The sequence below is a fragment of the Cupressus sempervirens genome, chromosome 6 (genome assembly GCF_028749045.1).
Source record: "Cupressus sempervirens isolate cs-2001-9-10 chromosome 6, ASM2874904v1, whole genome shotgun sequence".
Taxonomy (NCBI): Eukaryota; Viridiplantae; Streptophyta; class Pinopsida; order Cupressales; family Cupressaceae; genus Cupressus; species Cupressus sempervirens.
In genome coordinates, this window is record NC_143123.1 from 15,789,285 (window position 1) to 15,805,000 (window position 15,716).

The following is a 15,716-nucleotide window of genomic DNA, read 5'->3' on the forward strand; positions in this document are numbered from 1 at the left end:
AACCTGTTTTTACCAATAATCAAAAACACTACTAGAGGCACCCCCTCAAAGGCCCCTCTTGGAAAGGACTGCCCTTTGAACTAGTCGTGGGATCCTTCCCTGTTAAAGTTGCAGGATCAGAAGTTTTTAAAGTCACCTAGATCATCTGGCAAGTTGTGAAGGACCTTATTACTAAAGGAGAATGTATTGCAAGCAACAGCTTTATACATGGGCAAAAATCTATTTGATGGAAGCTTTATCACAAAGGCAAACCCCTGGCCTTGTTACAAGGTTGTTCAGCAAAACAATGAACAGCAAAGGTATAAGAGTGCTCTCAGATATCTTAAGTAATGGGTAGCTGGTGGATTGGGAGGGTCTCACAGCTATATTTCGCATTCCCAGTGATCATATCAGAACCTATTCTACTCTCTTGAATGCTTGCCTTGCCCGTCCCCTTCCCTTGTCATGCACTTCACTTGAGATAAGATTCCTTTCCCTCCGGTGGTGCAATGATGCCCAATTTCCCTCTTTCAAGTCCAAAGAGCTTTATTCCCTTCTTGTTGATGACTGACATCATTGAACATCTCAACAGCTGCTGATCTCTCAACCTCACCCTCTCCCAATAGAAATCCTGTTTTGATAACATACAAGGCAGTCTGGTTGCTCCCAACAAAAAGTGCTTGTTTTAGATATTTCTCCTGCATAAACTGCCTATAAAGCATCCAATGGGGAACTCAATATCTGTTCAGCCTGTAGAGTACCTGATACCTTCATGCATCTCTTATTTGACTGTATGGTTGCCAAAGAAATTTTAGGATTGTTTGGCATATCTGTGCATCATAATATCCATGCTTCTGAGATTGTTTTTGGCAATATTGTGGGTCTTAAAAGACAATAATATTCTTTCATTTCTGTTTTATTAGTTGATATTTCTATATGGAAATTTAGGACTAACAATTTATTTAATGGTGTTTCTAGAGTCCTTATTGAGTCTCTTAGGAGGGTCACATATTCTGGCATTGCCTTTCAGTTTACCATCACCATGAGACTTTCCAGGAGGAAGTTTGAGAGGCTATTACAGAACGGGACAGTACACATATACAGGGAGGAAATCTCCAATGGTTTCACCTGTTCTAGGGCTACTGCCGAGAGGTCTCAGTCTGAAATTGGCCTTCAAAACTTCCTAGCAGAAATCAGAAACCAAGAAGCTCACAATTAAAATAACAAAGCCCACCCTCCTCAACCTGCGGTTGACCCTCCAGTGGTCATTCCTCCTTAGCCATTGCTACCCTGGTGGTTATTCCGGCTTCATCAGCATCTCCTGCTAATTCCAGCTACTGGATCAGCACCACCTCATGTTCCTATGGCAGTACCAATTCCTCTAGTGCCAGTAGTCCACGGAGTTGTGCATCCTTACACACAGGATCAGACAGGACTGCATGCTCAGATAGATGGAGGGTAGAGCAGATTGGATTGCCTGGATCGAGAGAAGAGTAGAAGACAGAAACAGAGGTACTGTGATAGATGCTTGTCAGATTTTTGGTATAATATGAGTTTTTGTATTAGATCTAAAGTTATAGCCTTGAGGTCTATAACATTGTCAATGTTTTCATTTTTTATCAGCTGATAACTGCATTGTAAACTTTCGATTGTATCATTTTGCCTGCTTTATATCTAATACTTTAAAAAAATGTATATATAGTTAATAATTTACTAGTATTAATTTGTCAAATTTAAGCTAAAAAGGAGCTTTTATAACATTAACAAGCTCATGCTATTACACTTCACCCCTTCTCCCATTGTAGAATGCCTCTCAGCATTAATTAGCTAATGCTGAGGATGCTGGTAATGATTAATAGTCTTGTTAGCCTAGGTAACAGCAGGCCAGCTCATTAGAACAAATTAATATTAATTTGGATCATTGAAATCAATATCTTCCAGCAAACATGTCACCACACACAGCATATGTATGATTTATGATTGTTAAGGGCATGGTTCAGAACAAAGTTTCAAAAGAGGTTCACTATAACTCTGGAAATAAAATTGAAATTTTCAAATCAATCTACCATTAATTGCTACCAGGTTTAGAAGCAACCCTCCCACTATTTTGAAGAAAATGCAACATGGTGAGATCAGCAAAACTTCAAAGTAACCTGAAAATGTTGACCTCAGAAATTGTTGGAAATCAAATCAAACAGAAAACATTTCCGAACCTTGCCATACAAATGATCACTTCCTTGCTGGTACAATAATAATAGCTTTACACCAGGGTCATTTCAATTCTGTCACCAGTTGAAAACTTGCAGAGTGATTAGTCAACAACTTGCTTCTCTACAAAATCAAGAAATCCTGTACATGAATTACAGTTTAAAAAATCTAAAGTGCTCTACACACAGATTTAAGTCACCATACCAAAAAAGAACCATATTCATACTACAACGTAGTCTCCATAATGGATGTCAACTTTCACAAGAAAGTACTAAAGTCTCTTAGGCAGATTGTAAGTTTTTTTCAAGAATTTGGTAGCCCCATCATCATTACGATAACACAATATTCGCAAAAGTGTATTTGGTTCTGTTGGATTCCATGCACCCGATGTTGGAGGCAATGGTAGTTTTGACTTTGCTGAAGATAAGCCATTTGCTTGACAAACCAAATGCCTGAAATTCTCAATCAGCTGGTCTGTATCAGTCGAAAACAGAGGCAAAATATCTGCCACGGGTATTGCTGCCTTCTCCACGACCTCTGCAGGAAGGCCATCACCATCAGCTTTAAACAGATCCTTGAGAGCCACAAAATCTTCCTCTATCATTTCATAATCATATTTTGAAAAAGCACGATATGGGCCTCCTCCTAACAATACTAACAAAAATCCATCAAAACAGGCCTTCATCAATGCTGTAAGGACACGAGTGCGAACTCTCGTGTGAACAGTGTTTGCTACAATCTCTAGGTTTGATTCAAGTTGTTCAAGGAAAGATCCTATCCTTGCATTGGCTGTTCCACCCATATACAAACCATCCCAGAGTTCACTGCTCAAGTCATGGAATACCACTTTATATGCAGCAGACTCGCAAAGCTCCAGGATGCCTTCCTTACTGGCCTTATGGGAAATTTCAAACTTGGCTTCAGGGACACTTCCAGTAGTTAGGGAAGTCAATTTCAGTGTTTCGTTGCTTTTAACTGAAAAATCAGTCTTCCAGCCAAAAGATATTCTTTTCTCTAACTGCTCCAATTCAGTCCGAAAGTGATGTAAAGTGTTAATCCGAACACAGAGTTGTGGCAACCCCAAAGATTCTGAGCCATTGATTGACTGTACCTGAGACTTCCTTTTCTGAGTGCTTGGAGATTTCTCCTTTTTTTTCCACACACCATGAAACTTTGATCCAGTTGAGCATCTGGTAAGTGCAGGCAAAAGGGGAAGATAACTGTTTCTTGTTCCTGTGAAGATAAGGTGCATGGCAAGACATAAATCATCATTGAACACATCCCACATAGCCATGATAAACAATACATAATATTAAATAATAAAGAAATATTTAATCTTTAAAAGTGAAAACCAATACGCATGAAGGAACGATGTATCTTACCACATCCAGATTTAGTTTGAAAAACATAACGCTGTAGAGTTCGGTCAAGTCCACCCACAAGGTCCGGGAGTAGATCTGAATGTTGAGATACTGGCAAGTCAAAGAAAGCATCCAATGTCTCTTCAACAATCCTTAAAACTTCAACTGCAGAGGGTGCATAGCACTCTTTGTTGGCTGTAGGACTCCAGACCTGCAAAACAAAGAAAACTAGCTTTAGGACAATGTATGAGCAAAATGACCAATCAAGAAGAGGCGGGCTTTGACATATATCTTTTCTCATTATCATCAGCTTTTGTGAAATAAACAACGAACCTGCATCTTAGGAAGTCAATATGAAGGAAGCAAACAGTACGGAATGCAATTTGTAAGCTAGATCTAAGGTTGTACAAACTAATTGAAGCTATTTATGACTGAATAAGGGGAGTATTATGGATATACTACATTAAAGCTTTCTTTAATTTGATGTCCACCTTTTTCCTAGTTTAATCTTACAAATTAGAAGTCAGTAACTACATGGATGTATTTGACTTTCAGATTCTCATTGCAACTAAATTAGTTAAATCTATATTCAATATACATCTGAATGCACCAAAAATCCAAATTCAGAGGTATCTACAGTATCCCATTGCTTAAGTTTTGAAGGAGAAAACCATTAAATAGCCATTCAAAAGGCTGTGGCTGACCCCAATGAATAGGTGGTTCATTATAGAAAAAGGCTCCACATCTTTAGGCCAGAAGCAGCACAAACTTCATCTTATTTCTCCTCTTGCCTGCGGGGCACGAGGATGAGGTGTGACAATTAACCCAGTGGAATCCATGCCCTAGCAGGCAGAGGGGCCAACTTCTGGTCACGGCATAAAGCAGAAATCTCTGTATTCAGAAATGGTATAATGAACCATAATTTGCAGACTCGGACTTGGAGAGTACTTGGCAAGATAAAAAATTTCAACTCAGCGTAAATTAGACAAAGATTCGATAAAAACTAGGCAACTTAAGAAGTAATAAAAATCAAAATATCTTAAAGGAACATTTTTTTTTTCTAAAATTCAATTACAAAAGGTATTAAATTAAAATTTGACATCTTTAAAGAGAAAATGCATGGTTTTATAGCAAAAGCAACAGGTGAAAAATGCATTCTAATCAGCATTTACATAAAACGACATTTTTACCCATGTTTTTGGTCTATAATAAGATGAGTTAGAACTTTGTGAAAACTCGCCCAGCTAAAAAAAATAGAGTACTGGGCTATTTCGCCCATACTTGGAGAGTTTACAAACCATGGAATGAACTATGCTTTTGGAGCTGCTTCTTTATTCAGATTCCTATCCATACTCTGTGCTATATTAAAAAGCTTGACTTGATGCCTTTATCACACAAACAATGTCAAAGGACACCTTTCTATACACTCTCAGTAATGAATAAACATGGGCAAAACATACTGACCAATATGATGAGAAGATTCTAGTTTCAATTTGAGCAGTTTAATGCAATTAAGTTTTTCTTCAGAGCTTTGATTAATAGTTTCTAAACCCACCTACACTTCTGTATGGGAGGTGATCTATTATCCCAAATAGTTTCGTTCAGAATCAATATGCATGTATGAGATAATCAATGGCATATCTCTAGCTATTTTTTTCCCTATATATTAATCTAATTGTGCTACATTGTAAGAAAAGCCTTTCTGGGATAAAATGCTCCTAGCATTAATCTTCAGAACAAAATCAGATGAAAGTAAACTTTTCACACTACACTTTCCACCAACTATAATACACTCTTCAGTGTTTCAGTTTTATTATCTAGCATCACATGCTAGTGTGCAGATTTTTTATTTTAACAGGTTTCTTGATAAGGTCCACTGACTACTAAAATACAGTGCAAAAACTTGATGGGAAATGAACCCAACTAGCTGCAATCACTCCCAAAGACTCTTGATTAGTGAGATAAGGTTGGCATTCCTACAACTCCAATTTCTAATAAAATCACTTCATGACCTTGCTGTGCCCTTCACAATTCACTATTGCTATGAACTTATAATAAATTGAGTCCAGATGAAAAGACTAATCTTTTTAAAGTGCAAGTGCCTCATAGTTATTATTCAATTATCTAGTTATATTTCCTAGGTTGAATTAGATGCTGACAGCTTCAGCAATAAAAACTGAAAACAAATAAAACAATTTTAGTCTTGCCACAATAGACAATATATCAACAAACAAGTTGTATACATGATGTATCATCTGCCAACTTTTACTAAAACCGAAAATTATTACTTTTCGATTGTTAGGATTTTACAAGTGTTGCTTATTCTTCATGATTTCCTTGATATTTGATGCTCAAATAATAATATGAATATTATTACTAATAAAATGGCTTTGTTGATCTTCAACGCACCAGCTTTTTATGATGTATCCTAGAGTACTAATACAATAAGATTAGAAAAGGGGCTTAAACATGTTGCATGAAATAACAATGTGGCTACTAACCATCTTGCATCCAGGACATTTGTCAAGTTCAGGTCATAGAATTTGTATAGTTTTCATCAGTTAAGGAGATATTTTCCACAGCAAATTGAATTGTCATATTGCTATTAGGATTCATACACCCATGAAACATGGGTCAATTATTTTTGTTTTTTTCACATCTAGTCATAGACCATCCATACAGACATTCTTTACTACAAAAACTGCTCTTCCTTGGGACAGTATAGCCATCTCCCAAGATCGACTTCACTTCTTGCTGTAATTTGCAGGTTCCAATACTGCTTTAGCCTGGCTACAAATGAGCTAAAGTTTGATTAAAACTGAGATAATACAATGAGCCCATCATTAACGAACTTGAAGAAACATTTTTTTAATATGATTTCGCCATTGCATATCTGCAAATGCTCATAAGGGCCAAAAACCAAGGGATGTGGGAGAAGTATATTTTAAAAATATGCTCTAGTAGACAAGCAGTTTGGTCTACTCATTAGACCTAAGAAAGATAAATATAAGAGAAGAAAAACTAAAAAAATCTATCTACAAGCCTTGAACAAAATCTCATAGCTCTAGGATAACAGCAATGCTGAGTCACTGACAGCTAAGGAATGCTTATTTTGTAGCATAGTCTCTCTTGGAAGCAAGATGTTCAGAAAACTTCTAAAAGACTTTGAAAATCATATAAACTTAAACAGGCATGCAAACCAATCTGAGAGGCTCAATCTTCTCTCCAGGCCCTCACAGACATGTAAGGTCCACAGGACGAATCAATCCATGTGACTACTCAAGCTACTGTTAATAACTTCATTCATTCTGTCTTGGTTGAGAATCTGAGGCTGCTAGTAACAGGTTTGGGAAACAGGATATGATCAATCCAAGCTAATTTATCATTCTAGCATTTGAATGCTGTATATCCCGAAAAGGTCCTGTTCAAGAATTCTCTAGCCGGAATATCCAAATGATCTGAGCAATATGAAATTTGTCACTACAGTGAAAGGGGAATTGCTCCCAAGTATAGCAAACAGACTCACAGTTGAAGCAGGGTCCCCAATCATCGTCAATCTTTCTAGATGGGTAAAAACAGGGAAAAGGCCCTTTTTGGGAATGAATTTGGACTAAATACACTCCTCTCAAAAGAATTTGCTGAAATTAACTCTCCTGAGCAATCTTTTCTTCACTCGTGTGTGAACATATAGCCAATTATTCGTTGCCAACGGAAGAACTGGAATAGCCTCTCTAAGGCTTAGAAGGCTTGAAAACCAAATTATGGACCATCTGGAGCAGCATTTCACCAAATCTTTGAGGCAGTTTAGGCTAACTTTACCTGGACAAACCCCCAATCTTCCCCCTTCCTTGCATATCTATAGATGAAACGGAAACTAACTCTTGTAAAATTAATTGGGTTGCAAATAGCCCAGAACCTGGGGCCTGGTTTCTTGAGTTGCAGCTGTGGTTGGTGAGAAATTCACAGGATTTAATGGGAAAAATATGGACTCTATATGATTCGGTGCAGAGTGAACAAGAAGTATGGAGATGTTGCCCATCTTTTGCTTCTATTTCAAATTCCAAAGATTTCATTTATTTTAAGTAAGATAGGCATGAACCCTCTCCCATCTCCCATGCAATAAAGGAGTAGTTAAAATGAAGACTGAAAACTAAGTTCAATTCCCTAGAGGCCAGTAACATGAGTGGGTTAAATCAAGACTTATAATCCTGGCTTAGTTAGAGGATAGAGGTAAGTTGGGAAAAAGCCTTGTCTTTTGATTTATTTGAAATGCCAAATTCCAATAATATAGGCAAAGAACTCGCCATCCAAAACAAGACAAAATTCATCAATTGTCAAGAGAGATAGAAAAGGCAAATCTAGCACGTTAGCAATGTCTCTTTCATCGGTAATCTGTAGAGGAATTGAAAATTGAAACTAAAAATGAGAGATATTAAGCAAAAGCTTGATAGTTTCTGATTTCCATATTCAAGAATCAATACACTAGCCCTGATGTTAATAAAGCCACATATCTGTTAGGTAAACAACAGCAACTCTTGAAATAGATAATGAATGTCAAGGTCATATCCTGTTGTCAATGTTGGATGAAGATAAATAAGTGGATATGAAAGGGGTCTTAAGTGGATAAGCCCATTCATCCTAGACCTAAGAGTGATATAAGCATAGTTAAATACCAGGGCTTTTAAAATATAGGATTTTAAATCCCATCAGTTTTTCAACACCTGCTTTTATCTCCTCATATGCCACTTTCTCCCCTTACACCATCAATCTCACCATTTCTCTCACCTCGATAATTATATCATCGTGTCCAAGTTTTCATAGCCATCCTCAGTAATCTTTTCTTCTGCTTTTACCATTCATTCACACTTTATTTTCAGTTGCATGATCCTCGTGAAAAGTGGGTTCTTTTGCTGTCATTTTGTCAGCTTTTCTGAATCTATATATCTTTCTGACAAGATTACATAATCATTAAGGGGAAGACATGGAACAGACAGGGCTACTGTGTGAAGTGGCAGAGAAAAGATTTCCAATGCAGCTGCCTTCCTCAACACCACCAACTATTGGGACTTTCAGGTTGGCTTGGTTCCTTTCTGTGTTTTTTGTATTTCTCTACTAAGAATGGCCCTGCTTCTATCCTTCTCAATTCTTTAAGCATTGCACAAATAAATTCTGTCTATCAGCTCTCATCTCTCATGGCATGTAAACTTATAAAGGAGAATAAAAGGACCCTGCTTAATATATATCCAAGAAAGCATAGTTAGACAGTGCAAAGCAATTCCAGAGCAGGCAAGTGAATAGGATAGATGTCATTAACTCGGCGACCACCTCAAGTCATGTCAGAGATGTTTTATTCAAAGTTTTCAGAACATGAGAACTCACCAAGCCATAAGTGACTTCAGTGACTTATTACAGTGAAGACGGTTAAGAGGAAAATATGGTCATGTCCCAGTATCCTTTTCCCAGTCAGAACAAGAATGGACCGAAGTAAAGAGGAAAATATCCCCTTCAGAATCCAAGTATCAACAACATTAAGGTCATCAAAGCCAGGGAACAATTTTGATAAAACATGTAATGTTGTAGCACCCCCATCTATGGGTTGATACAAATTTGATATATTTTATTTATCTATTTTGGCTATGGTCCCATGCCCACAACTCACCAATGAAAAAACATCATGACAATTAATTATATATTAAAAAATTATGAATGTTTTAATCTTAATTAATTTTGAAGTATATTGCATTTTATCATTTAGTGGTTTTAAAAAAAAAGTGAAAATCAAGTGAGATTCAATTCTAAGGAATGATTGCAAGGTTCTTTAATAAAAATCAAGTTATTACACAAAAAAATTGAGGGAAAAAGAAAAACACCAACATTACAAAGATCTAGAGGAGAGGAGTGAATAATTGTGCAGGCTAATTTGCCAGCATGTAGTAAGTGCATGATATATCGTGAGACCTTCTATCTATCTACAACTAAGAGTCGATCATCATGCATGAAACTTGTCACATCAACATTTCTAGTAAGAAGTGTCCAAGAATTGGCTTTAAATTCATCATGGTTCATATGAGAATACACCTATGGAATACCAAGAGCTAATACAAATTTGTTTCTGGATTCAATTGTGTGTATTCTTAGCATCAATATTTTGGATCACACTCTGTGATCCATCATCAGGAAGAGAGAGTGCAACAATTGTAATTATGGAGTGTGATCTGAAACGTTGATGCTAAAAATACACAGAATCGAATCCAGAAACAAGTTTATATTTACTAATGGATTGTGGAAATCAGATAATGTTAATATGAAGAGTTACTAATTAGAAATCCACTTTTATTTAGAAACCACCTCCAATATTAGAAGCCAACTATGGAAGGCCAAGAGTTGCAGCTTAGAGTCTCACTTTAGATGTCCCTATGGGGAATTGAACTTAGGTCTCCACATCAAAATCTAATGTTATAATCAAATAAGCTCAACCCCATCGACTATTTTCTGTTATAAAAACAACACAATATTTTTTGAAATACGAATGATATTCATCTTTAAATGATCATTAACTTCTTGGAAAATTTTCACATTTCATTGGAAAATACAAGGTATTCACTGTGCTCAACTTTTATATTTGTGATGGGACAAACCATAGTTCAAATCTTGTTCTCTGCCACTTATCGGCAAAGCAAAAAAAAAGTTTTCTTGGCAAATATCAGAGATAAATCGGCAACTTCTCAGGAAAATATCGGAATTTTAAAAATGACTTTAATTTAATTAGAAATGCAAAAATGCTCAAAAATTAAAATGTAAATGCTCAAAACGCAAAATGAAAATGAAATAAGGAATGCTGGGCATCACAGTTTTACTGCTGCCACCTGCAAGAAGTCAGAAAGTTACCGCAAGAAGTTGGTGAGAAGTGCCAGAGAAGTGGCCAACTTCATCTCGGCCAGAAAAACATGTTATTTCTTGTTTCAAGAAACTTCTCACAAGAAGCAGACATATCTGCCACTTCTCGGTGAGAATTTGAACTATGGGGCAGACTATTCATATGAAGTACTCAAGTACATATACATTGCCACCCGACAAGTGTACACATAAGAATTGGATTTTTACACTCTGATAACAGTACTTGTTTAAATGAGTACCTTACTTTACAAATGATGCAGTTACCAGACCAGACCTCGGATAACTGTTGAAAGGCAGCCAGACTTTTACTTTTTTCTATGTTGCATTTTTCATGGTTCGCGATATATGGGCACTTCACCCTTTTAAAAGAATTAAGTGAAAGCTGAAATACAATCGATTTAGGGATGAAAACATTTCCTCATAGTTGATGTTAGATCAATCAATCTACAACTGGCATCAAAGTGAAGAAAGCATAAGGAAAGCTTATATAGAATAGGACACTAGCTAGGCCAACACAAGAAGGAACCTTGTACCCTTCCAGCAACGTAGCTAGAATTTATCTTAACTATATACTCATAGTGAAGCTACCTTGGGAATAAACAAAAATAAAGTTTGACAAGTTTCCCCTATGGGCAATGGCTATTTGATTGCAACACGAAACTTAACCTAATTTAAAAATATAATGTTTCCTGTATCCATTCAACTTAGAGAATTCCAGAACAACAATGGACGTTTCTGTGATCTGGGAAAGAAAACTTTGAAATCAACCAATGTTGAGCTCAACTGTATTCAAATTATATGCTATGTATTTTAGAAATATATGTCCAAGCTCCCCAAGTTACAACCCGATCATTCTCCCTACAAGGATGGATTCTAAAACTTGATCAGTAGCAAAACAATGTTATGCAATTAAATTCCTGTTTCCCACAAAAGGTAAAAAAAAATGAAACTAACATACTATGGATTCCAGTAACATCAAAAGAGTATGTTTGTCCTTTCAACTGCCAAAGAATGAAGAATTTAAATAATAGTGAAATGAAATTTCCAAGGTTCATACAGATTTCAACCAACAAAATGAAACAAAGATATAAAGGTTCAATAAATGTACTTCTTGCTGTAAGTTTCTGTCCACCCATTCCCGAAGCCGGTCTAATCTTTCTTTGATCCATGCTCTTGACAACTCTGCAATGACAGAATCAGCCTCATATGGTGGCATTTCCCTAATTATCCCCTTCCCACCATCATCAGAGTCCACTGAATCTTCAACGGCTATCTGCACAAGGTCTTTTTCTAATTTATTTGCAGCAAGCAACACCTGAACACTTTCAGGTGTCAATGCTGTAACACTTGACAAGAATTGCTTCAACTCTCTTCCATAGCAAGAATGAAGAGTTGCAACAGCCACACCAGCTGAAAAAGGGTGCCATCTCTTCAGCACTGGACTAAAATATTCCTTTTCCTTTACTGCTAAATCACCAATGTCACTGGCCAGTACCACAAGAGCTGGTGGAGGATTCTGTTGCTTTTTATATGATCTTCTCCTTGAATCAACTTGTTCCATCATCTACCCTCCAAGAAGAAAATAATTATTCAGTTTATCGCGTGAACAAATATCAATATGAGCAAAACGTAAGTTAGATAAAACAGCTAAAAATCCCCAACGAAATCCAAGTCTCAAGATTACTAACCTGGGCAAACGCTGTTCGAAGAGATGAACGAATATACATGTCAATCCTGTTGCGAGCTACATCCACCTCTTCCTTTCTCCTCCGACGATACTCATGTGAAATGTCATCAACCAAGATCTTTGCAGCTGCTATTGCTACAGAAATGACATTCTCCATCAAACTAATGCTACCAGCCTGAAAAGTATCATGATAGGCAAGAAGCCTCTTTTCAGCCCAGCCCTGAATCGTACTAAGAGTAGAGCTCAAGACCTTTACATACAATGGATCCTTTTCTGTCTTAGCATCCCGTGCAACTTCAACCAATTGGGTCTCAGCGGCCCCAAGCAAATCAGTTTCAACCTGCCCTGTAACAACAAATTGTCTGAATAGAACCCATGTGAAACAAATGTTATGAAGCATCTGATTAATGCCCAGCAGAGTCCAAGTCTTCTTCATCAGTTCCATCACCTCATCAACCTCATCAATTACAGCTGTTTCCTCTGAGCTGTCAAAGCAGGCTCCAAGAAGCATTTGATAGAGCTGTAGATTTAGGGGAAATCCATCAGCCCAATGGCATGTCTCGGAAGTGGATCCATCATGTGACCGCCACGCAAGACTCATAACTGCACTTCGTAGTGATTGCATCACCTCAGAATTCTTTCCTGTTTCTATAGGCTTCTCATCAGCTCCTCGTAAAATTTGTCGGAGTTGTTGAGCAGCACTATGAGACCTTTCAAGGGGAATGGTAGGATGAAAGAGGAGACCTGCTTCAAGGATCCTCAAGTTCCTTTTCTGCCATGCTTGGTATTCTTGAGCATCTGAAAAATCAGACAACTTGAATTGTTGCAACAACTCCAACGGAAGCACAATAGCTTCAACACGTTTTCCAAGCTGGTAGCATAAAAACAAGCATGAGTAAACACTTCTGGTAAAAAAGAATGCCTAACATTGAGAAGAACTATAACTAACAAAACATTAAGTTGCTTCCAAAAAGCACCAAATTCTAGAGCATATCTCACAAGTCAAGGTTGGAATACATTTTTAAGTTTTCTCAAACTGTGCTTCACAAGATGCAAGTACTCCAACCTCTACAAACACGAGTGCTGGAAAGGGCATGTGCTAGGATGGGAAAGTGTCAGCCAAACAGAGATTCCATGGGAACTAAGAAGAATTGGGAAACTCAAAGCATTAGAATTAAAAAATAAAGAGCACAATGTCAAAATCTTATCCATCTATCCCCAGTCCACCTCCTACAAGTGCCTGGAGAAATAGCTTTCAAAATATTGTATTTCTCATGGGAACTTTTCTTGATTTCATCAGGAGCTTCAAAGTTACATTTACCCAGGGGATTTTTTTTCCTGAAGATTCCAGTATCCAAAATCCAATTTAGAGCATTATAAGGCCAAAATGCAAAACCAAAAATACGAATGATAAAGACTATAAGGCCTTACCCTCAAAGTCAGAACCACTGGGTGAATACCAAGGAAATGTTTTATGTCATTAATTAGTTAACATTATATCAGAACGCCGTATATGCCCGCATTTCCCCATTGACATTATTATCTGACCTAGCTATTAGACACTTAAATCACTGATCAATCCTATCAACCTATCTCATGCGTAGTTATTATAAAATTTAAAGTATGCAAAAAATATGCGTTGGGTTTTTAGCAATGTACCTGTCCAGCCGAAATTCTCAACAAAGCTCGCCTTACGCGGGCGTCGGTCTGCTCGGTCACATTCATCTGCAGCCTCATGAGCTCTCCAATTGTTTGTGGCTTTTTGGATCTTGAAGGGCTACTGTGGGTCTTCTTTGAAGATGGTCTCAAACCTAGGGCCCTCTTCATCTTACTTGCAGCAGCCGAGGTCAATGATTTCTGTAGAGATGGTGATACAGACAGTGATCTCTCTGGCCTTTCTGCTGACTTCTCCTTCTCTGATTGAGGTATGTATGTAAGTGTGGATCTCCCAGCAGAAGGTCTACATGCTGCAATGAAGATCTCATATGCTGTTTCCCTAAGATGATCTTCAGAAAGCTGGCACCCCAATTCCCCAAATGGGCTCTCCAGATCTGAGGAGTCCCCAAAAATCCTGTCTTGGACAGGGGCCATAGTACCTGAATACTCCTTCGATCAGACGATACCCGAATAGCCCTCCGTCTATTTCCAAAATGCAAATTTCACTATGTTTGAAGCGAAATCAAGCATTGAAGCCCTTTTCGGCCCTACACCCAGATCTAAAAATGCCCAATGCTGATGTTTTTCTCTGCCTTCCTGATTCTTATCCTTAAAAAGGATTGACTCCGCTTGCTGAAAAGGTCCCGCTAACTGAAAAAAGAAATATGACCTAATCATACTAACATTGACATTGTCCTCTGCACCCGCTCTGAATCAATTAGTATTGAGCTCAAAGTATCATTAATCCAATGCCCAAATGCAGATTGCAGGAATTGAGGACCATGGGTCCCTCTGACAGCCTAAATATAGATGTCAACAGACTGTCATGTCACATACAGAACTTAGTAGGAGAAGAGGAAGAAACATTCAATTCATTCACACATAGAATCACATAAATATACAATATTCCTTATCACCCACCTGGGCAATGGTAAGCGTGTAAGTTCGTAGGCTCTTTCTTCCTCCTCTCCTGCACAAGCAATCGAGTGATGCCGGTCTGGTCCGCCTCGCCAAAAGAAAAAGAACAAAGCAATCTTACTACGAATGTCCCTGTCCAGTATATAATTATTAATAAAAAGACTGTCAAGTTCAAATCAACTTACTAAGCCGTTCACAATCTTCTTCCCTCCTAATTAAAGCAAACATAAACAATGGCCGGTGGGCTCCTCCAGGTACCTGCCGGTGAATTGAATCAGTTTATGCGCCCATTATTAACTGTCTACGGAGAGATGAATCCGCCATGTAAACTGCCTAGGTTAAACTTGGCCAGCCACACAAACAAGCTGCGTAGCACATTATCCAATTCACTGATTGAATCTTTGCTCTTTTACAACAATAATTAATGATATCACTAATCAATTATTGACCAATCATTCAACTAAACAGCTGCATTCAAAAGTTATAATTTTCATTTAGAACTATTCTAGAAGCAACTAATTATTTGAAATTGTTGTTTTTATGTTTGTTTAACTTCCGTTTTTGGGTTGGGTTGGGTTGGGTTGGGTTGTATAAATACTATCATTTGCCTCATTTCACCGCTAAAGTTGAATAGGCTTCGAATCCACTTTCTTTTACATGGAATCTTTTATTAATTGTGACGGTATATATCACATTTAATATAATAAATATTTGCAAATAATTAATTAAGGTGCAATAACTAAATCTAATTAGGATGAAATAAGACCGATATCAAAATTAATATATTTAGAATAAGTCAACGTATAATAAAATTTTAATTTGTATTTAATAAGATTATATTAATTAAATAATAGGAAACATATAATCTTACATACTAAGGCGATATAGATAAGTAGTAAAATAAATAACATTTTTATGAATTATGAAATAATTATTTCAATAAACCTAAAAAAAATTAAAGTTAACAATTTGACTCTGATAAAATTATTTTAATATATTAAAAATTTAAG

At 37.1% G+C, this 15,716-nt stretch overlaps 1 protein-coding gene across 3 annotated transcripts; it reads right to left on the reverse strand.

Moving 5' to 3' along the window:
- Nucleotides 1-2,193: 2,193 nt before the first annotated feature.
- On the reverse strand, nt 2,194-14,989 carry LOC149550811 (protein unc-13 homolog). Of its 3 annotated transcripts, XM_089786373.1 has the most exons (7): nt 14,892-14,989; nt 14,710-14,794; nt 13,792-14,588; nt 12,134-13,003; nt 11,554-12,009; nt 3,570-3,759; nt 2,194-3,420 (listed from the first exon to the last, which is right to left on the reverse strand). In XM_089786373.1, exons 3-7 carry the CDS (start codon nt 14,221-14,223, stop codon nt 2,459-2,461), a joined length of 2,910 nt encoding a protein of 969 aa, XP_089642499.1. In that variant the 5' UTR covers nt 14,224-14,588; nt 14,710-14,794; nt 14,892-14,989; the 3' UTR covers nt 2,194-2,458. The 3 variants fall into 3 exon arrangements, with proteins under 3 accessions (XP_089642499.1, XP_089642496.1, XP_089642497.1); XM_089786370.1 differs by lacking the exon at nt 14,892-14,989 and having other exon boundaries at nt 13,792-14,609; nt 14,710-14,846; XM_089786371.1 differs by lacking the exon at nt 14,892-14,989 and having other exon boundaries at nt 14,710-14,835.
- Nucleotides 14,990-15,716: the final 727 nt, after the last annotated feature.

What these genes read in the sequence shown, in the direction of transcription:
- LOC149550811 (XM_089786373.1), bottom strand. Translation starts at nt 14,223, where the DNA reads ATGGCCCCTGTCCAAGACAGGATTTTTGGGGACTCCTCAGATCTGGAG. An exon ending in ACAGAAACTTACAGCAAGAA is followed by an intron (nt 3,760 to 11,553) that starts GTACATTTATTG and finishes TTTGTTTTGCAG; the next exon opens with GTCTGGAGTCCTACAGCCAA. An exon ending in TCAAACTAAATCTGGATGTG is followed by an intron (nt 3,421 to 3,569) that starts GTAAGATACATC and finishes TTATCTTCACAG; the next exon opens with GAACAAGAAACAGTTATCTT.